The sequence below is a fragment of the Gymnodraco acuticeps genome, unplaced genomic scaffold (assembly GCF_902827175.1).
Source record: "Gymnodraco acuticeps unplaced genomic scaffold, fGymAcu1.1, whole genome shotgun sequence".
Classification (NCBI taxonomy): Eukaryota; Metazoa; Chordata; class Actinopteri; order Perciformes; family Bathydraconidae; genus Gymnodraco; species Gymnodraco acuticeps.
This window is the reverse complement of record NW_022990970.1, coordinates 1-22,989: the sequence shown is the minus strand read 5'-3', so window position 1 is coordinate 22,989 and position 22,989 is coordinate 1. Positions and strand designations below refer to the sequence as shown.

The window sequence follows — 22,989 nt, the reverse complement described above, 5'->3', positions numbered from 1 at the left end:
CGTCACACTATTGGCTCTAACGGTTCTAAAGAGGTGTCAATCATCGGAATCGACCGAAGGGTTCCAGAGACAGGTCAAATCCACCCAAATCACCCCAGAAGTGTTTTATTTGCTAAACCTCTCTAAAAAAGTCAAAAGTCACTTGTTTTGCATCAATCTTGATACAGGGTACTTATTATATGTTGTACTTTGGATTCCTAAAGCTTTTAGTATCCGATCCCATCATCTAAGGGTGGTTTTCACTATAAGTAAGTTTATTTTTGGACGGACACTATAATTTACATTTTTTACTGTGTTCAATCTGAATTTAAAATAAAAACATCTATATTGATTCTGACTCTTCTGCATCCAACTCACAGGTTTATCGTTGCTTTGAGAAAAAAGATTATTAATTTAACCCTTTTAGAAGATATGGTCATTTGTTCTGGGAATGTCATTTTGGAGCCTGAGGCCTGGAAAACAGGCTCGGGGCTAAACAGGTTAACAGAACTGGACTGTAAACAATAAACAGATGATCAGAACCAAGTCGTAAGAACAGTTATAGGTACAACAGTTTGTATCCTATGGTGGCCTGAAAATTGTTTTTCTTTTTGTCAACATTTTTTTCTAGTGTATATTTTTTTTGTCAACAGTTTATTTTTCATTATTTACATTTATTGTCAGCTTTTAACTGTTCGGTTGCCAACTTATTTTTTGGTCAACTTTCGGCCCAAAACTCTTCCATAAGGAACGGAGCATGGTGACGTTCAGGATGATAAAGCTGAACAACTGTCTCTGTTGTTGGAAACTAAAATGATTTATGGTCTTATTTTAACAATGTGGTCACATGACTCCTTCTGATGTTACTGCAGATCTGCTGTAAGCTAGCTAGCTAACGTAGCTAACCTCGTCATTTCATATGTAACAAACACTAAAGTTATGAGACGACTAACTCTGAGACAGAGACAGCTCAGTTGTTTACAATCCCCTCAAAACAAGACAACGCAACTTTCTTTTTCTTCTTTTAGTAACCAACATTTTTTTTTTTGGGAATCAACTTTTTCTTTGTATTTATTTTTGACCACTTTGAATTTTTTGGACATCTTATCTTTTAGTCCACTTTTTTTGGAGCAACTTTTTTTTGGTCCACTTTTTTTCTGGTCAAATCATTTTTAGTCAATTTATTCGGTCAATTGTTTTTTTCAGTCAACTTCCTTTGTTGGTCAACTTATATTTTTCATTTGAGTTTTTATATCTGCATCCTTTCTGAAGCTGTTTCTCCTGATGGAGGAGTTTCGGGTCGCTGTACTGTGCTGCCCCCTGCTGGCCAAAAACCACAAAGACACGTATTTCATTTAACATTTTATTTCAGAACAATGACAGATCACCGTTTGTCCTTTTGAACATTAAGGTTTTGTTAAGTTTGTTCCCCGTTTAATCATACTGTGGTTCTCCCTTTCAAAATAAAAGCACTTCACTGAAATCACTTTATAACACATTGACAGACGGAGAAACACGCGTCACACGTTAGAAACATGACGGACACTCAGGATCACCGTCTCAGAAAGTACAAAATAACTCATAAATTAGATATTTTTAAATAAATAAAATCAGTGCGATAAAACATTCAGGAAAATAAAGATATGCAACGTTAGGAATAATAACAATACTGTTTAATAAAATCATGAGGTAGAACGACATAAGAAATATTAAAATGTAATATATTAAATGACTAAATATTTAAAAGATATTATTATAAATAAGGCTCACTAACAAAATGTTGGTTTAACTGTATTTGGATGACACAATGATGGTCATTTATTCCAGATATTATCTTATATAGTCAAACACCAACTTATTTGATCATCATCTGTTATTCCTAACGGCTCATGGTTATTTCCACGGTGGGTTATCTTTTATAAGACACTCAAACACTGATACAGCTGTTACTGAAACACGTTTAAATAATACTGATCTTATAGATTCATAGACTCTCAGGTTGTTTAAAGGTCTGAATGAACATGAAGCGACGCATCACCTCCAGCTGATACTGAGATACTAAAGATCAATTCTGACTTTTAAAAGACCGTTTTTACTCAGAATATATTAAAATATAGTCTAAATTGTGCCCATTAAGTTTTCACTGTGCTTTATTTTAAGAATCGTTCATTCAGAACTTCCCTGATCCACTTTGATTTATAAACTTTAGTGGACTTTTTGATTCTGGATAATTAGGAATAGAGGAGCGTTTACCTGTCATTAACTCAGTATCAGTGAATTCGGTTTGAATCTCTTTGAAGCCACTAAACACAATATTTAGATTGTTATTCATCTCATTATAAACTCACTTATCCACAAAGAGACAGACAGACAGACAGACGGCTGACGCAGAGTCCTGCACCGGTCTGCTTGTCAAGACCCGCTCCCGCCCCGCACCCGCGACGTGCAATACCGAACCCGCCCCGCCACCCGCACATATTGCCAATTAGTTCCGCAACCCGACCCGACCCGTCATCTTTGTTTTACCCAGAACCGAACCCGGAAAAAAGCGTTTGAAAAAATACCACCCGCAAATCACTTTTTTTGCGGGTCACCCGTCGGGTACCCGCGGGTACCGACCCGATGCAGGACTCTGAGCTGACGAAGAGGACATTAGCATTTATTGACTGTTAAGGTGGAATGGCTGTTAAGGTGGAATGGTTGTTCAGGTGGAATGGATGTTAAGGTGGAATGGATGTTAAGGTGGATTAGCTGATAAAGTGGATTAGCTGTTAAAGTGGATTTAAGGTGGATTAGCCGTTAAGGTGGAATGGATGTTAAAGTGGATTAGCTGTTAAAGTGGATTAGCTGTTAAGGTGGATTAGCTGTGGTTGTGTTAACACAGATCTGGTTCCAGTAAAGGCAGAGTGGTGAGAGAGATCCTCAGGAAATGTATAGAGTCGTCTGTGGAGAAAGGAAGTGATAAACCTTTATTTAAACAACCTGATGTTAACAAAGATGTCCACAGTGTTGTTGTTGTCATCGTAGCGTTATCAGAGAACTGAACCCAGCCTACATTAATGCTTCATAGCTTGGTTAAAACTGCATTAACAGGTATTCATATTAAAGATGTGAAATTCATGGAGCAGTTCTGACTCACCTGTCCTACTTGCTGTGATGGGGCTGCTACTGTCGGGGGGGCAGATGGCGGGGACTGGCCGCCCCCCCCCCCTCTGATGGGGGGTCTGATGGCCGAGGAGGTGGGATGATGGTGATGATGGCCCGCTCTGATTGGCTTAGCTACAGGGAGACAGCAGAGGGAGAGTTTAAAATACTACAACATTTTCCAAATTCAATTTGAATTATTTAAATTTATTTTTAAAATATTGCACATTTTTATAAACTCTCAACATATTCTGTCTTTTATGGAACATAAAATATTCAGGTTTTAGTGCATTTTACAACTTTTATAGCCCAATGATTTAAATAAGAGCGTTCATACTTGATAGAATATTCAGTTAAAAAAATTAAACGCTGATTTACAGCAACTCTTTCTTAATGTAAGTCAATGTGTTAAAGCCTTTTTGGGCCATAATGACGTCAGTGAAGCTGCAGTACCACCGTTTGGCCACTAGGGACACTTCCTGGCTGCTAAATCGTCAGAACTGTTACAGGATGTGTATTTTGTAAATTGTCTATTTTTAATTTTTTTAACTTTAATATTTTTTGTATGCATGCTTCTTAGTTAACATTAAGATGTCTTTGGCTCTTTTCTGCTGTAAAAAATGTAAATGTCTCCTCTGTGGGACGAGTAAAGGTATTCTGATCTGATTCTGATCTGACTCCTGGGGTTTGGTGTTAGCCCTGAAACTCGACTCTCAGGACATTCGTTGCTCACCGATCTGAGCGGTCTGCACTCTCCTGGAGACGCTCTTGGAGAGGACGACCTCTTTGATCCGATCCACTTCCTGTTGGTAGCGCTTGCGGTCCCTCATGGCGACCCCCTTGGCCTCCCTGAGGGCCGCCTCCAGAGCTTTCACCCTCTCTGCCGTCGCCCGGAGACGCTTCTCCAACTTTGGCAGCTCGCAGCGAAGATCAGCGTTATCTCGAACCAGCTGGCCAACACAGAGGGGAACATTTATTAAAACATTCACTAAGACATTTAGTTTAAGACATTCACTAAAAGCTGCTCCTTTCCCCTGTCCTAACCCCTCAGAGTCCTGGTCCTCTCTGGGTCTTAAACCTAGTACAACAGGTTTTTGGACCTATTAATGCAGGTGTATCTGTCTGTGGACCTGCTACAGCAGGTGTATTACCTGTTTGTGGACCTGTTAATGCAGGTGTACCTGTTTGTGGACCTGATAATGCAGGTGTACCTGTTTGTGGACCTGATAGTGCAGGTGTACCTGTTTGTGGACCTGTTAATGCAGGTGTATCTGTCTGTGGACCTGCTACAGCAGGTGTATTATTACCTGCTTGTGGACCCTGCTGAGCTGCTCCAGGTTGTTCTCTAAGAAGATGATCCTCTGCCTCTGAGCCAGGCTGCCTCCAGCCTCGTCGCTGTCGCTCTCTGAGCTCTGAGAGAGAAGGAGATACACAAAGGTTACACACTGATGATACACAGAGGTTACACACTGATGATACATAGAGGTTACACACTGATGATAGGTTACACACTGATGATACACAGAGGTTACACACTGATGATACACAGAGGTTACACACTGATGATAGGTTACACACTGATGATACACAGAGGTTACACACTGATGATACACAGAGGTTACACACTGATGATGACCTCTCACTAACCTTGCACTAAACTCCCACTAACCTCTCACTAACCTCTCACTAACCTCTCACTAACCTCTCACTAACCTCCCACTAACCTCTCACTAAACTCCCACTAACCTCTCACTAACCTCTCACTAAACTCCCACTAACCTCTCACTAACCTCTCACTAACCTCCCACTAACCTCTCACTAACCTCCCACTAACCTCCCACTAACCTCTCACTAACCTCTCACTAACCTCCCACTAACCTCTCACTAACCTCCCACTAACCTCTCACTAACCTCTCACTAAACTCCCACTAACCTCTCACTAACCTCTCACTAACCTCCCACTAACCTCTCACTAACCTCTCACTAACCTCCCACTAACCTCTCACTAACCTCTCACTAACCTCCCACTAACCTCTCACTAAACTCCCACTAACCTCTCACTAACCTCTCACTAACCTCTCACTAACCTCTCACTTACCTCCCACTAACCTCTCACTAACCTCCCACTAACCTCTCACTAACCTCTCACTAACCTCCCACTAACCTCTCACTAACCTCCCACTAACCTCTCACTAACCTCTCACTAACCTCCCACTAACCTCTCACTAAACTCCCACTAACCTCTCACTAACCTCTCACTAACCTCTCACTAACCTCTCACTTACCTCCCACTAACCTCTCACTAACCTCCCACTAACCTCTCACTAACCTCCCACTAACCTCTCACTAACCTCCCACTAACCCTATTTAGAGACAATGGACGTCCACTCTCAAGAGACGTCCGACAATGGTGCGGTTACCCAAAGTGACAGACCTAATTTTACCTCTATTTAGAGGCAATGGACGTCCACTCTCCGGAGAGAGACCTCCAGCATGTGTCCCTAAAATGGGGACTCTGTTTATTTCACACTTCCAGGAGAGACGACGGGTAAATCCCCTCTCTTTGCCGGCTCACAGAGCCCCGAATGACGGACTAATGACCTCCAGCATGTGTCCCTGACATGGACACCTCCATGACCTTGCACACCGTGAGTCCCCGGGCCCCCGGACTTAAGCACTCCCCCACGGACTAAACCCAGATGATCACACCCAACAGAACCTCATGCCCCTGGTAACCCTTTAAACAGTCTGATACTACCAGGGCTCATCACTGCACTTTACAAGCCAGAAATAATGTTTAAATGGTCGTGAAAAGTGTTTTTAAACGTCTGGAAGAGAGTTTTAGCCTGTCATTTTGCACGATATCATTTAACATTGAACCTCTCTTGGAAATGCACAGAATATGTGCATTTTCAGGAGAGGGTCAATGTTAAATTATATTGTGAATAATGACAGGCTAAAAGCCAGGAATAAGTGTTTGAAAGGCGGGGGAAAGTTCTTTAAAATAGTCTGATACCTCCAGGGCGCATCACCACATTTTACAAGCCAGGGAAGGTGTCTGAATCCTGGGTAAACATTGTTTAAATAGTCTGATACCTGGCACTGTATCTGCCCCTGGGAACCTTCAAGGTTATATTAATGTTTTATTATTTATTTAATTATCACACGATTTTTACAAAAACAGTATAAACAGTATACACAATATACATAATAAACATAATAAAAATAATAAAAACATGATTAGCGGGGGCCCGGGGCCATATTAGCCGTCTAACTTGTACGGTGCACCGGGGAAAACAGGTTGAGTCCACGGCCTCTACCCCCACATCAGGAGTATCAACCGGCTCTGAAGAAGAGGTATCGCTGGTCTCCGCCCCTGAGTCCTCTTCGGAGGTATCTGACGGCGGTATAACTCCTTCCGATGATGCTGCTGCTGATGCTGCTGCAGCTGCTGCCGCCCTGAACATGGAGCGGATCTTCAATCCCTCCTTTATTCCAGGCGTATTCGCGTAGAACCGGTCTGCAGTGCTTACGTCGTGACACATAAACCTGGCGAGAATCGACCTGCTCTCTGGATCTTGGTGATGCTTGATATTGTCTGCCAGGGCAGTGCGCAGGATTGTGAAGGTGGCGGCTGTTTCTCGCCCAGCATCAGCCCAAGCCCTCTTCAAGTGAGCGTTCAGGTTCTTGGAGGCATGCTTCCCCGTTGTGAAAAGGAAGAATTCATTCTGAGGACCCGACAAGCCCTCTTTTATCCCCATTGTTACAGCCGCTGGCTCCCTGGTGCCATTAATTCTGTCTGTGAGTATGCAAATGAGCTGTGCGGTTCCCTAGGTGTCATTGGCTGTCCCGCCCGCGTTTCCGAAGAGGGGATTGGATCGACGTCCTCCAATCCCAGCGTACAACCAGCGCGCACCTTCCGGGGGAGGACTATAAAGACGGTCGACGGACATCATTCGAGAGGCTCTGTTGTTGTGTACAGACGCCTTACCCTCCTTGCTGTTAACTGTGTACGTCTTGTGGTAGTGACTATTGTGAATTATGGTGTTTAACTTAGGTTAGCGTTACGTGAGTTGTTATACTCACAGGTAGCTGTGATTGACTACAGCCTTTTTCGTTGTAAATCTTTATCTGTATTTTGAACAGGCTCATTTTACCAGAGTCCTCCTTTTGTTGGTTCTTTAGATAACCTGCACCCTTTTGGCTCCTTTTGTTTATGCCCGGCCGTTTTTTCCTACGTTTTGTTTTACTTGTTGTACAATAAACCTCGTAGTTTTACCAATTCTATTCTGGTGTATGTTGCATTCCTCTTCCCCTAGACGGGACGTAACACCCATCCACCGCATGACCCAGCTAAACTCCTTTACTGTAAGCACCAGCTGTGCTTCGCCAAATGTCTTGGCAGTCTTGTGATCCTGCACGTGGATGATGTAGCCCTCAGCAGTGCCCCTTCTGTCCGCCTCAAAGACCTCAGTGTTGGTCATGTTTGCGTACACACCCGGACGGTGGCCATACAGGAGGCTCCAATGGAGGGTTAGATAGCCATATAGCAGGTACTGGGTGATTGAGGTCGGGTTGCAAGCCATCAGGTCAAGGAGATCAGGGATGCGCTTCTCAGCGGCCGCCATGGCGGCGAGAAGCTCCGCCTGGCTCGGCAGACGATCCAGCTTGTTCCTCTTCATCTTGAACTGGTGGACAGTGACAGACTTTTTCAAGTCTTTCATGTTGGCTTTCACCTCTCTGATGATGTGGGTCATTTCAGACTGGGTGAGCCTGCACCCCCGGAGCTTTGACTCAGACAAGTACTTCAGGAAATGGTTCACATTCTTCAAGAACAACAGCGATGTTGTGACTGCCCAGGCCCGTCTTTGAAATATACTCGCTCCAGCCACGGACTCTCTTCGTGTCTTTTAGGAACAGCCAGTCTGACAGCCGGTTAACACCATGGGCCATGAATACGAGGAAGTTCTTTATCCGGCTGACCTTGGACAGACAATTTCTTTCCGTTTTACTGTCGGTGCAACACCCTCACAATGATCCCTGTATGTCTGAATGTACGTCTCCATGCTCTGAGGCAACGTGATTTCACGCATGGTATTCCCCCGTCCCTTCCCAGTGGACCAGTGAGGAGAGGGTCAGTCCTTAGCCAGATTAGCTTTCAGCTTATTGTAGACGGACGCACAGGTCTTCTGGCATACAGGGGTCTCATTACCGGAGGCTGCTGGGGACCGCATGACAGTCTTGACAGAGGTCTTGAGAGGGGTCTCATTACCGGAGGCTTCTGGGGACCACATGACAGTCTTGACCGGGGTCTTGAGAGGGGTCTCACTACCGGAGGCTTCTGGGGACCGCATGACAGTCTTGACCGGGGTCTTGAGAGGGGTATTGCTGCCGGAGGCTTCTGGTGAATGCATGACAGTCTTGACCGGGGTCTTGAGAGGGGTCTCATTACTGGAGGCTTCTTGGGACCGCATGAGAGTCTTGACCGGGGTCTTGAGAGGGGTATTGCTGCCGGAGGCTGCTGGTGAATGCATGACAGTCTTGACCGGGGTCTTGAGAGGGGTATTGCTGCTGGAGGCTTCTGGGGACCACATGAGAGTCTTGACCGGGGTCTTGAGAGGGGTCTCACTACCGGAGGCTTTTGGGGACCGCATGAGAGTCTTGAACGAGGTCTTGAGAGGGGTCTCACTACCGGAGGCTTCTGGGGACCGCATGACAGTCTTGACCGGGGTCTTGAGAGGGGTATTGCTGCCGGAGGCTACTGTGTTTATGCCGGAGGTACTTGAGATTGCCAGGCCCTTAAATCGTATACATTCTTCCTCTTCCTCAAGCACAGCAGCAGTGGCACTCTGCTGCCTGGGTTTTAGCCCCTTTTTCAGCCTGGAGGGTCTTCACCTCATCAATGAGGGCATCCTTCTGAGCCTTCAATGCCACATTTTCCAGCATCACCTGCCTGCCTCTTCGTCACACTCAGTATGTGGGGAGAAGGGTGGAGGGTGCACCGGGTATTCCTCCTCATTGTCTATATCCAATGATGTAGCCATTCCAATGATAGGATTAGTCTCTCGGAGGTCATGGAGCAACTGCAGGGCCACACTATGCTTCAGCCTTGCCAGGACCTGATGTACCTCCTCTCGGGAGAACTCAGGGTGGTCATGAGTTACATGACGGTCTAGTCTCTTCCCAGCATACAAACACCCTGTGATGGGACAGGGTTTGGTCCGAACATTTATTCTGCCACTGGCCATTTTAAGAATGATGCCTCTTTCCTCCAAGTTCCGCACTACATGTTTGTGCTTAAGGTGCTTGTTCAAAGCCAGATAGAAGAGTCTGCACACCGGGCATTCGGACGACATCCTTACTTTACATTACATTACATTACATTGCATTTGGCTGACGCTTTTATCCAAAGCGACTTACAATAAGTACATTCGACCAGGAAGACACAACCTTGAAGAAAACAGAATCATATAAGTACATCAGGTTTCATAGAGCCAAACATTTCAAGTGCTACTCAACTGGCTTTAGGTAAGCCAGTCCTTTATTAGTATAAAAGTGCTTCGTTAATAGTTCTAACGCTCGAAGTGGAGTCGAAAGAGATGAGTTTTCAGTCTGGAAGATGTGTAAGCTATCTGCCGTCCTGATGTCAATGGGGAGCTCATTCCACCATCTTGGAGCCAGGACAGCAAACCCACGTGTTTTCGCCGATGGGAACTTGGGTCCCCCTCGCAGCGAGGGCGCAACGAGTCGTTTGGCTGATGCAGAGCGTAGTGCACGTGCTGGGGTGTACGGTTTAACCATGTCCTGGATGTACGAAGGGCCAGATCCATTCGCAGCATGGTACGCAAGTACCAGTGTCTTGAAGTGGATTCTAGCAGTTACTGGAAGCCAGTGAAGGGAGCGGAGGAGCGGAGTGGTGTGGGAGAATTTAGGAAGGTTGAAGACCAGACGAGCCGCTGCATTCTGGATGAGCTGCAGAGGTCGGATGGCACATGCAGGTAGACCAGCCAGGAGGGAGTTGCAGTAGTCTAGGCGTGAGATGACGAGAGCCTGGACCAGAACCTGAGTCGCTTTCTGAGTCAGCTGGGGACGTATCTTCCTGATGTTGTAAAGCGTGTATCTGCAGCAACGGGTTGTAGCAGCGATGTTTGCAGTGAAGGACAGGTTGTTATCTAGGGTCACACCCAGATTCCTTGCAGTCTGAGTCGGGGAAACAACTGAGGTGCCGATGTTGATTGTTAGGTCAAGAGTGGGACAATCTTTTCCCGGGAGGAAGAGCAGCTCAGTCTTGTCAAGGTTGAGCTTGAGGTGATGAGCAGACATCCACTGAGAGATGTCAGCTAGACAAGCAGAGATGCGTGCAACGACCTGGGTCTCTGAGCGGGGAAAGGACAGAATTAATTGGGTGTCATCAGCGTAGCAGTGGTAAGAAAAACCATGCGGGCTAATGACTGATCCGAGCGAGTTTGTGTACAGGGAGAAGAGGAGGGGACCAAGAACAGAGCCCTGAGGGACCCCCGTAGTTAATTGACAAGGGTCGGACTCAGACCCTCTCCAAGTCACCCTGTAGGTACGGTCTTTGAGGTATGAGGTGAGGAGGGAAAGTGCAGAGCCAGAAACTCCAAGTTTTTGGAGAGTGCGGAGGAGGATCTGATGATTCACCGTGTCGAATGCAGCAGACAGGTCCAACAGGATGATGACAGAGGAGAGGGATGCAGTTTTGGCAGTGTGCAGTTCCTCCGTGACAGCAATGAGAGCAGTTTCTGTGAAGTGACCTGCCTTGAAACCAGACTGGTGCGGATCCAGAAGGTTGTTCTGATTGAGATAACAGGAGAGTTGTTTAAAGACAGCGCGTTCAAGTGATTTAGACAGGAACGGGAGGAGAGAGACAGGCCTGTAGTTTATAACATCAGACGGGTTGAGAGTGGGTTTCTTTAGGAGAGGGTTTACTCTTGCCTCCTTGAAACAGACACAGTGAATTGTATTTAAATTATTTTCTGTTTCTCCGTTTATATGCGTTAGCGTAACCGGTGATTGCAACAATGGGTCCGATGCTTCAATGCCTGGTACACGGACCAACGGAGGACTTGGGTTACCACCGGGCAAAATGGTCCCACATCCGGACCAACGCGGGGCTGGTGATGGCAACATTGGGTCCGATGCATCAACTCATGGTGCCCCGACCATGAGAGGGTTTGGGGTGCTCCGAAACCAGGCAGTACCCCAGCAGGAAACACGTTTTATGGTCAAAGGAGGAAAGAGTGATAGAGTGATGCGTTACCAGAACTGGGTCAAATTGACCAAAATGTTAAAAAAATAAGTTTCATTTCATCCATGGAAAAGGGCTGAAAATGAAAAAAAGCATCCGAAAATAGTGCATCATGAGCACGCAAGAGTCCCCTGTCAACTCCCCTTGCATTCCTCCACAGTCAGAAAAAGTCTGAGTTCACTTTTTGGAGATCCATAGAAAAGGGATGAAAGTGAGAAAATGTATCCGAAAATAGTGTCTCATAAGGCGGGTAGAGTCCCCTGACAACTCTCCTTACATTCCTCCAGAGTCAGAAAAAGTCTGAGTTAACTTTTTGGAGAACCATAGCAAAGGGGTGAAAATGGAAAAAAGTATCCGAAAATAGTGTCTCATAAGGCGGATAGAGTCCCCTGACAACCCTCCTTACATTCCTCCAGAGTCAGAAAAAGTTTGAGTTAACTTTTTGGAGAACCATAGAAAAGGGGTGAAAATGGAAAAATGTATCCGAAAATAGTGTCTCATAAGGCGGATAGAGTCCCCTGACAACTCCCCTTACATTCCTCCAGAGACCAGTTCAAAAACATAAAGTTTGGTAAGAACCATGCTGGGGGAGTCTCCATGCAACAATTGTATCCGAGCCAGAGCACTCATGGAGCGGACACATTCCTCCATGAAGTGAAACAGCCGTTTTTTTTCTGAGTCCTCTCAAAAACCAGGTTTCCGATTTCGTGCAGACAGTAGTTTGAAAATGATGAATGAATTTTTTTGACGGAGAAGGGGAGGCTTGGATTCCCCTCTCCGTTGTAAGTTGCAACGGGGGAGTAGAAAAGTGTCCGGGGCTTCGGCCCGAAGCGCCGAAGGGTTGAGTTTTTATGAGCCCCTCCTCCGTTGGCACTTATACCTCATTCACACCAACGCAACTCCGGTTCAAGCTCCGTGCTAGAGCTTTTCAGGTTCAGAACCAGTTCTTCGGTTTAGCTCTGGCTCTTTTCACACCGCCCAGAGTCCGACTGGTAATGCGTCATTGCGTCATCGTTTGCGTCATGACGTAACCGTTCGCGTGCCTGCTTCATAAAGCCAAATCGCGCGGATGAAATCAGTTGCATTCATTTCTTATGGCTCTATCTGCAGCTTTTCCGGAGTCATTTCTGTGGTTTAGTTATATTCTTATAAAAAAGTGTACTCGTGTCAATAAAGGTTTTTTTAAAACACAACTGCTTCCGAGGTCGGTCTTATTTCACCCAGGTATGTAAGAGCTGTTCTCAAATGAACACGTGACGTAAAGTTTAATATTTATAGTTTTATAGATTTATAATGAGTTATAATGAGAGGTGATCAACGTGAATGCTCAGGTTCCACCTTAACACGCAGACACGTTGCTTCACCATGAGCAGAAACCTTTATATATACAGTCTATGGCAGAAACTCTGAAACTCTTAAGTTTCTCCATCGTTGTACAAACTGGATAAAACGCGGGCTTGTTGTTGTTCAGGAGTTGATCTGTCTCTGCCCCCGCCTCGACGTAAGCGTGACGTATGCGGTGTTTTTGTGCTGGCCGGACAATTTTTTGGTGCTTGAAGCGAACCGGATTCCGGAGCTAAGAGGCTGCTCCGCTGCGGTGTGAAGAGGAAAACCCGGTGCTTTTCAAGCTCCAGCTCCGAACCGGCCCTGAAACACCGTTGGTGTGAATGAGGTATTAGTCGTTTTTTCGAGAATTTTTTTAAACTTCATTTTTGATTATTTTAAGATATAATTGACCGTTTTGTTTACTTTTTTCTTCTTTCCACGGGTGGGGGCGCATGACAGGCCGCCTATGAGCTCCCAAATTCGGCCTGGAACCTCCAGGAATTGTGGGCTAAGCTCCATAAACTGACAAAGTCACCCAGAAATGTCACTTTTATAGCCCAAAAATATATAATACAAAACATTTAAATAGTAAAAGGTACAATTGTGCTCCAAATTACCCGGAATTTGATTTATATAGCCCCATGATAGTGAATACAAATCATTTTCATGGGAAAAAGTGTTAAAACGCCTGATTAATATGTTCGTAATGCTGGCAGCAGGTTCACTGCTGTTAGCAGGGTCTCACACTCAAAGGCACCTATGCAGAGATCCAGGGTGATGCACAAGGCTTTTCTACCCAGCAATGAGTCTCTGAAAGCTAGGGGAAAGTGCTGTGAATACAGGGAGAGAGCAGCCAGAGAGAAGCAGGGTGTGAGACTCACACAGAGACACAGAGAGCTCCTTGCAGCACATGGCTCTCCCACCCAGACTGCACCCAGAGGACAGGCTGCTTCACAGCACTTTGTAACCCAGGAAAGCAGCTTGAATCGTGGGTACATGAGTGTTAAAAGTGCATTAAACTGTTTTAATTCCAATGCACATTTGACCGCATAAACAGCCGGTCATATGGACAGGAAACTGTCCATTTCATCCACATTTGACTCATGAAATGTACAAGAAGATAAGTACAGCAGAGTCACTGCTGTTAGCAGGGTCTCACTCTCAGGCACACAGGCAGAGACCCAGGGTGATGCACATGGCTCTTCCACCCAGCAATAAGTCTTTGAAAGCTGGGGAAAAGTGCTGTGAATAGAGGGAGAGAGCAGCCAGAGAGAAGCGGGCTGTGAGAGCCACAGAGCACACCCAGAGAGATCCTTGCAGCACATGGCTCTTGCACCCAGACTGCACCCAGAGAACAGGCTGCTTCACAGTACTTTACAAGCCAGGAACAGTGATTGAATCCTGGGTATACATGTTTTAAACAGTCTGATACCTCCAGGGCGCATCACCACATTTTACAAGCCAGGGAAGGTGCCTGAATCCTGGGTAAACATTGTTTAAGTGTTTTTAAATGTGTGAATTAGTGTTTTGTAACTTTCAAAACTCTCCCGTCATTGACCGGAGAAATTGGGTCGATGTTGAATTCAATCTGACCGTTAATATTCCAGTGAGACGAAGTACGTACAATGACCGGAGTGATCCCATGTTAATTTTGTCCCAAAACCGGAGCATTCCCTCACCTCCCACTAACCTCCCACTAACCTCTCACTAACCTCCCAGACAACAAGAGAAACAGAGTTTTTTTTTCAGAATTTCACTTTTTTCAGAATTTCACTTGATACATTTTTGACAGATTTTCTAAATTCTCAGATTTTTCAAAATGTCTAATTCATAATTTGGCTTTTTTTTGGCTAGATTTTCTAATTTGTATGAGAATATAATTTCTTTAACAAAATGTAATTTATTTTTAAGAATTTCACATTTTTCTCAGAATTACAGAAATAATTAAGAAACATGTAAGAGCGTTTGCACGAACATTAAAGCGTGAACATTAAAGCGTGAACATTAAAGCGTGAACATTAAAGCACGAACATTAAAGCACGAACATTAAAGCATGAACATCAGCAGGAGAGGACTCTTTCAAAGTTGATGTATTTAACTGTTGTTTTAATAAATGGTCGGTAGAAAAAGTTTTCTTACGCTCCTGACTCGAGCCCCGAGGTCCTCGATGAACACTTTCCGAAGGTGGTTCAGAGTTTGCAGCTCTCTGGCCTGTGGGAGGACACAATGAGACATCTAATATAGAGACATCTAATAAGGAGACATCTAATAAAGATATAAGACCCACGCACCACCGTGTCCTCCAGACCCTTCAGGTCCTCTTTGGCTTGTTCCCTCTTCTCGTTCAGGAACCTGAGAGTTCACAACACAAACACCTGATGTTATATCTTACACATGATATTATCATCATTATGCATTGTTGGACGGCTGTGCTCCTCACATGAGTTTCTGCAGTTTCTGCTCCTTGTTGTGGTCCTCAGCCTTCAGCTTGTCGCAGTCTGACTGCAGCTTCCTGACCTCCAGCTGCAGAGCCTGGGTCAGACTGAGGAAACACATCACATCAGCATGCTCACTATCATACTGTATATAATTTCATAAATATGTATGGGTATTGATATTGATGTGGCCAGGGAAAAGAAAGTTTGGGGCTCTCTGCTGGCTCTCTCACTGCTACTCCCGCGACCCGACCACGGATAAGCGGGAGAAGATGGATGGAAATATGTATGGACTCTTTGAGTTTGCACCCTGTTCGGGGTGTAACGGCATTCGTATTCGTCCCGTGGCGTCACGGTTCGGCACATGCAGTCACACGACGAATACGCCTTTTTTTTTACGAGTGGGAAAAAAGTCATTCAGTGCAGTATCCACTACACTATTTATAATCCAGGGGGTGGTATTGCGCCTAAAAGCTGTTTGCCTGCCGCCCTTAAACAACAAATGAAGAAGAAGAACAAAACACAACAAAACGAGCAAAATACAAGAAGAAGAAAAGTTAGTATGGCGATTTCAGATAACACACAGGAGCTAGAGCCACCTGCTTCTTTTAAATCAGCTGTGTGGGAACATTTCGGGTTCCCTGTGGACTACAATAACGATGAAGTGTGCGAGTGGTGGATCGGACGAGGACGGTGTGTCGACGTTGTTGTATAGCGGTGCGGTATGCTAATAGAAACACACGCCAAACATGCTAAATCACATCAGAAGGCATCACCCAGATTTGCCAATCACCGGAGCCCGGCAAAAGACAACAGCAGTTCAACAGCTGATCCCCGCTGTTTTTAAGAAGCCAATAGACATGAGAGCCGAGAGACCAAAATAAATAACGGAAGCTTTTGGCCAGTGGCGAGTCATCAGGGCTAATAATAGTAATAATAATAATAATAATAATATAATAATAATAATATAATATTATTATTATATTATATTATATAATAATAATAATAGCTAATAGCTAATAATATTTGAAAACATTAAAATAATTTTTTTTTTTTTTTTATATATCATTTTTTATATATTGTTTTTGTTAAATGTTTCATTAGTTTTACCAAAATAACTTGATTTAATTATATTTAAAATAACATTTCCAAAGAAATAAATCCTTCGAATCTGCCTGTTCAGTTTCTGTTGGAATGTGAAGGGTTAAATGCCGTCTCTGCGAGTTACTGTGAAGACGGGAGAGCTTGTTGGTCCCTCTCTACATTCACAGAGGGTTGCTATAGTAACTCAACGAGAGAGTAATGTCAAATGACAGTACAATTGACCAATCACATCTTCCCTCTAAATGGGTGGGCTTTATTTTCGCGGACTTTATAACAAGTTCCGTCCGCTGTGAGGTCTATGCAAGTGGTGCAGTGACGCATCCTAAAACCCGGAAGTAAGCTGCGCTCGGGTTCCCTCGACAGAAAGCAACGGGATTTCTCCATAGGGTTTTGGAAAATAGCTGGAAATAAGGTCTGTGGAAAACGAACCTGTTAGATAAATGCACGTTGTGTTCAGCCGGATAATATCCACATGTCTACCCTACTTTTATTATTTTAGAATCATAAATCTAATCGATAGATTTATGATCGATAGATTTATGATTAGCATAAGTTCGTTCATGATGGCTCACTTCAGTGATAGCGATGACATCGTTGCGAAATTATTAACCGAGTCATTTTCAAGATTGAGTTACAATGATAAACTGGAGTGGCAAAGGATCAGCTGAATGACCCGCCATCAAGTGCTTCATCCACTGCTTTTAGCATATATATTTCAACGGCTATGCTTCGCCCTTATGCAATAGTAGAGGACCCCGGCTTTTAGTGATTGTGATAGAAAGTGATTGAAACACTTTCTTATTATTTATTTTGTAATATTTGAAAGACATTCTTTTTAGTTTTACAGCTTATTGAACCTTTTTGTTTGGCATCAGCCATTATAGATTATATGGCCATCTGAGTGTGTGTGCTACTGTTTGTTTTTAACTGTGTAATAAAGTTAATTATTCAAAATGTTAGTTCTCCTTATTTTTAAACTGAAACGTGCACTACTGTTAAAAATAAATGAAAAACAAACCTGGCATTATACATTTGGGACTGTTCTTCTCTTTTTCTTGTTGTACCGAACCCGTACCGAACCGTGAATTCTGTGAACCGTTACACCCCTACACGCTGTATGTAACACACAAATGTTTATACCCTATAAACTGTTCTGTCTGCTGTCATCTAGCAGGCGGTACCGCAGCATCAGGACTAAAACTACCAGACTCAGAGACAGTTTCAGGACTAAAACCACCAGACTCAGAGACAGTTTCAGGACTAAAACCACCAGACTCAGAGACAGTTTCAGGACTAAAACCACCAGACTCAGAGACAGTTTCAGGACTAAAACCACCAGACTCAGAGACAGTTTCAGGACTAAAACCACCAGACTCAGGGACAGTTTCAGGTCTAAAACCACCAGACTCAGAGACAGTTTCAGGTCTAAAACCACCAGACTCAGAGACAGTTTCAGGTCTAAAACCACCAGACTCAGAGACAGTTTCAGGACTAAAACCACCAGACTCAGAGACAGTTTCAGGACTAAAACCACCAGACTCAGGGACAGTTTCAGGTCTAAAACCACCAGACTCAGAGACAGTTTCAGGACTAAAACCACCAGACTCAGGGACAGTTTCAGGACTAAAACCACCAGACTCAGAGACAGTTTCAGGACTAAAACCACCAGACTCAGAGACAGCATCAGGACTAAAACCACCAGACTCAGAGACAGTTTCAGGACTAAAACCACCAGACTCAGGGACAGTTTCAGGACTAAAACCACCAAACTCAGAGACAGCATCAGGACTAAAACCACCAGACTCAGAGACAGTTTCAGGACTAAAACCACCAGACTCAGAGACAGTTTCAGGTCTAAAACCACCAGACTCAGGGACAGTTTCAGGACTAAAACCACCAGACTCAGGGACAGTTTCAGGACTAAAACCACCAGACTCAGAGACAGTTTCAGGACTAAAACCACCAGACTCAGGGACAGTTTCAGGTCGAAAACCACCAGACTCAGGGACAGTTTCAGGACTAAAACCACCAGACTCAGGGACAGTTTCAGGACTAAAACCACCAGACTCAGACAGTTTCAGGTCTAAAACCACCAGACTCAGAGACAGTTTCAGGTCTAAAACCACCAGACTCAGAGACAGCATCAGGACTAAAACCACCAGACTCAGAGACAGTTTCAGGACTAAAACCACCAGACTCAGAGACAGTTTCAGGTCTAAAACCACCAGACTCAGGGACAGTTTCAGGACTAAAACCACCAGACTCAGAGACAGTTTCAGGACTAAAACCACCAGACTCAGGGACAGTTTCAGGACTAAAACCACCAGACTCAGAGACAGTTTCAGGACTAAAACCACCAGACTTAGAGACAGTTTCAGGACTAAAACCACCAGACTCAGAGACAGTTTCAGGTCTAAAACAGCAGACTCAGAGACAGTTTCAGGACTAAAACCACCAGACTCAGAGACAGTTTCAGGTCTAAAACACCAGACTCAGAGACAGTTTCAGGTCTAAAACCACCAGACTCAGAGACAGCATCAGGACTAAAACCACCAGACTCAGAGACAGTTTCAGGTCTAAAACCACCAGACTCAGAGACAGTTTCAGGACTAAAACCACCAGACTCAGAGACAGCTTCAGGACTAAAACCACCAGACTCAGAGACAGTTTCAGGACTAAAACACCAGACTCAGAGACAGTTTCAGGTCTAAAACCACCAGACTCAGAGACAGTTTCAGGACTAAAACCACCAGACTCAGAGACAGTTTCAGGACTAAAACCACCAGACTCAGAGACAGCATCAGGACTAAAACACCAGACTCAGAGACAGTTTCAGGTCTAAAACCACCAGACTCAGAGACAGTTCCAGGACTAAAACCACCAGACTCAGAGACAGTTTCAGGACTAAAACCACCAGACTCAGAGACAGTTTCAGGACTAAAACCACCAGACTCAGAGACAGTTTCAGGACTAAAACCACCAGACTCAGGGACAGTTTCAGGTCTAAAACCACCAGACTCAGGGACAGTTTCAGGTCTAAAACCACCAGACTCAGGGACAGTTTCAGGACTAAAACCACCAGACTCAGGGACAGTTTCAGGTCTAAAACTACCAGACTCAGGGACAGTTTCAGGTCTTAAACCACCAGACTCAGGGACAGTTTCAGGTCTAAAACCACCAGACTCAGGGACAGTTTCAGGTCTAAAACCACCAGACTCAGGGACAGTTTCAGGTCTAAAACCACCAGACTCAGAGACAGTTTCAGGACTAAAACCACCAGACTCAGAGACAGTTTCAGGACTAAAACCACCAGACTCAGAGACAGTTTCAGGACTAAAACCACCAGACTCAGAGACAGTTTCAGGACTAAAACCACCAGACTCAGGGACAGTTTCAGGTCTAAAACCACCAGACTCAGGGACAGTTTCAGGACTAAAACCACCAGACTAAGGGACAGTTTCAGGTCTAAAACCACCAGACTCAGGGACAGTTTCAGGACTAAAACCACCAGACTAAGGGACAGTTTCAGGTCTAAAACCACCAGACTCAGGGACAGCATCTGGACTAAAACCACCAGACTCAGGGACAGTTTCAGGTCTAAACCACCAGACTCAGGGACAGCATCAGGACTAAAACCACCAGACTCAGGGACAGTTTCAGGACTAAAACCACCAGACTCAGAGACAGTTTCAGGTCTAAAACCATCAGACTCAGAGACAGCATCAGGACTAAAACCACCAGACTCAGGGACAGTTTCAGGACTAAAACCACCAGACTCAGAGACAGCATCAGGACTAAAACCACCAGATTCAGAGACAGTTTCAGGACTAAAACCACCAGACTCAGAGACAGCATCAGGACTAAAACCACCAGACTCAGGGACAGTTTCAGGACTAAAACCACCAGACTCAGGGACAGTTTCAGGACTAAAACCACCAGACTCAGAGACAGCATCAGGACTAAAACCACCAGACTCAGGGACAGTTTCAGGACTAAAACCACCAGACTCAGAGACAGCATCAGGACTAAAACCACCAGATTTAGGGACAGTTTCAGGACTAAACCACCAGACTCAGGGACAGTTTCAGGACTAAAACCACCAGACTCAGAGACAGCATCAGGACTAAAACCACCAGATTCAGGGACAGTTTCAGGACTAAAACCACCAGACTCAGGGACAGTTTCAGGACTAAAACCACCAGACTCAGGGACAGTTTCAGGACTAAAACCACCAGACTCAGGGACAGTTTCAGGTCTAAAACCACCAGACTCAGAGACAGTTTCAGGACTAAAACCACCAGACTCAGAGACAGTTTCAGGACTAAAACCACCAGACTCAGAGACAGTTTCAGGACTAAAACCACCAGACTCAGAGACAGTTTCAGGACTAAAACCACCAGACTCAGGGACAGTTTCAGGTCTAAAACCACCAGACTCAGGGACAGTTTCAGGACTAAAACCACCAGACTAAGGGACAGTTTCAGGTCTAAAACCACCAGACTCAGGGACAGTTTCAGGACTAAAACCACCAGACTAAGGGACAGTTTCAGGTCTAAAACCACCAGACTCAGGGACAGCATCTGGACTAAAACCACCAGACTCAGGGACAGTTTCAGGTCTAAAACCACCAGACTCAGGGACAGCATCAGGACTAAAACCACCAGACTCAGGGACAGTTTCAGGACTAAAACCACCAGACTCAGAGACAGTTTCAGGTCTAAAACCATCAGACTCAGAGACAGCATCAGGACTAAAACCACCAGACTCAGGGACAGTTTCAGGACTAAAACCACCAGACTCAGAGACAGCATCAGGACTAAAACCACCAGATTCAGAGACAGTTTCAGGACTAAAACCACCAGACTCAGAGACAGCATCAGGACTAAAACCACCAGACTCAGGGACAGTTTCAGGACTAAAACCACCAGACTCAGGGACAGTTTCAGGACTAAAACACCAGACTCAGAGACAGCATCAGGACTAAAACCACCAGACTCAGGGACAGTTTCAGGACTAAAACCACCAGACTCAGAGACAGCATCAGGACTAAAACCACCAGATTTAGGGACAGTTTCAGGACTAAAACCACCAGACTCAGGGACAGTTTCAGGACTAAAACCACCAGACTCAGAGACAGCATCAGGACTAAAACCACCAGATTCAGGGACAGTTTCAGGACTAAAACCACCAGACTCAGGGACAGTTTCAGGACTAAAACCACCAGACTCAGGGACAGTTTCAGGACTAAAACCACCAGACTCAGGGACAGTTTCATCCCAATTCAGTCTATTAAATACCTGGACTCTGTAAAGAACAACCATAAACATTCACCTGTTTGCCTCTTTATTTATCTAAATATTATATTCCATTCACATGGAAATAGACTCTTCTTCTTCTCAAGACATTGTTGTTGGGAACATTTTCTAACAATTCTCTCTTTTTATTTCTCTTGTTATTTATTTCACTATTTGTATTGGTTGAATTAGTCTGCACCCTGTATATAACAGACATGATGTAATATATATGTAACACGTACTCTTTGAGGCGCTCCCCCTCTCGGTGCTTCAGCTCGATCTCGTCTCTCAGGCGGCTCAGCTGTTTGTGATGAACCTCTCTATGGTTCTCCATCTGCTCCTCCAGAGTCCTCTGCACGGCAACACACCCCACTTAATTATTTAATATCAACCGTCATTATTAACAACAGGTTTACCTGCAGTAGGTATTAACAACAAACTGTTCTGTTGAATAGCCTTCTTTACTAAACCCTGTGACCATCACAACACAGAAGCTCTGGGACACTTTACCAGTTACTGAGATCCACCCGTACCTTCATCTCCTCCGCGTCCTGCAGGCGGCTCATGTGCTCCTTCTCTTTATCCGTCACCTTCCCGTGCTGCATCTTACCTGCACACACACACACACACACACACACACACACACACACACACACACACACACACACACACACACACACACACACACACACACACACACACACACACACACACACACACACACACACACACACACACACACACACACACACACACACACACACACACACACACACACACACACACACACACACACACACACACACACACACACACACACACACACACACACACACACACACACACACACACACACACACACACACACACACACACACACACACACACACACCACACACACACACACACACACACACACACACACACACACCCACACACACACACCTCACACAACTTCAGGGGACATTACATTGACTTACATGCATTTCCTGGAGACTTATCCTAACCTTAACCATAACCAAGTATTCACCCTAAAATTAATGATCCCCCTCATGGGGACCTCCAATTTGTCCCCATAAGGGAGGCGAGTCCCCACACGTGATTGTGTAGACAGATGTAGGTCCCCACAAGTATAGTAATGCTAGGCCACACACACACACACACACACACACACACACACACACACACACACACACACACACGTCTGGTGTTTTGAATGTGTTCAATGTTAACCGAACGTCAGCCAATTAGAGAGCAGCGTTTCCTATCACCATGGCGACTGACCTTGAGCGTGCAGCTTGGCCGCCTCCTCCATCAGAGCGTCCTGACTCTCCTCCAGCTGCCTCTTCTTCTGCTCCAATCCCTGCAGAGCCTCCGTCAGCGAGCACACCTTCGCCTGGAGCTGCAGGAACATCAGCGTTACAGTCATGTATTCATT

At 45.0% G+C, this 22,989-nt stretch overlaps 1 protein-coding gene across 1 annotated transcript; it reads right to left on the bottom strand.

The window, feature by feature from the left end:
- Window positions 1-1,328: 1,328 nt before the first annotated feature.
- LOC117558958 (kinesin heavy chain-like) lies at window positions 1,329-22,980 on the bottom strand. Its single transcript, XM_034235522.1, has 10 exons — window positions 22,836-22,980; window positions 22,085-22,161; window positions 21,794-21,903; window positions 15,159-15,260; window positions 15,010-15,070; window positions 14,858-14,929; window positions 4,431-4,535; window positions 3,857-4,073; window positions 3,119-3,258; window positions 1,329-2,922 (listed from the first exon to the last, which is right to left on the bottom strand). Exons 1-10 carry the CDS (start codon window positions 22,978-22,980, stop codon window positions 2,902-2,904), a joined length of 1,050 nt encoding a protein of 349 aa, XP_034091413.1. The 3' UTR covers window positions 1,329-2,901.
- Between the last annotated feature and the right edge of the window lie 9 nt (window positions 22,981-22,989).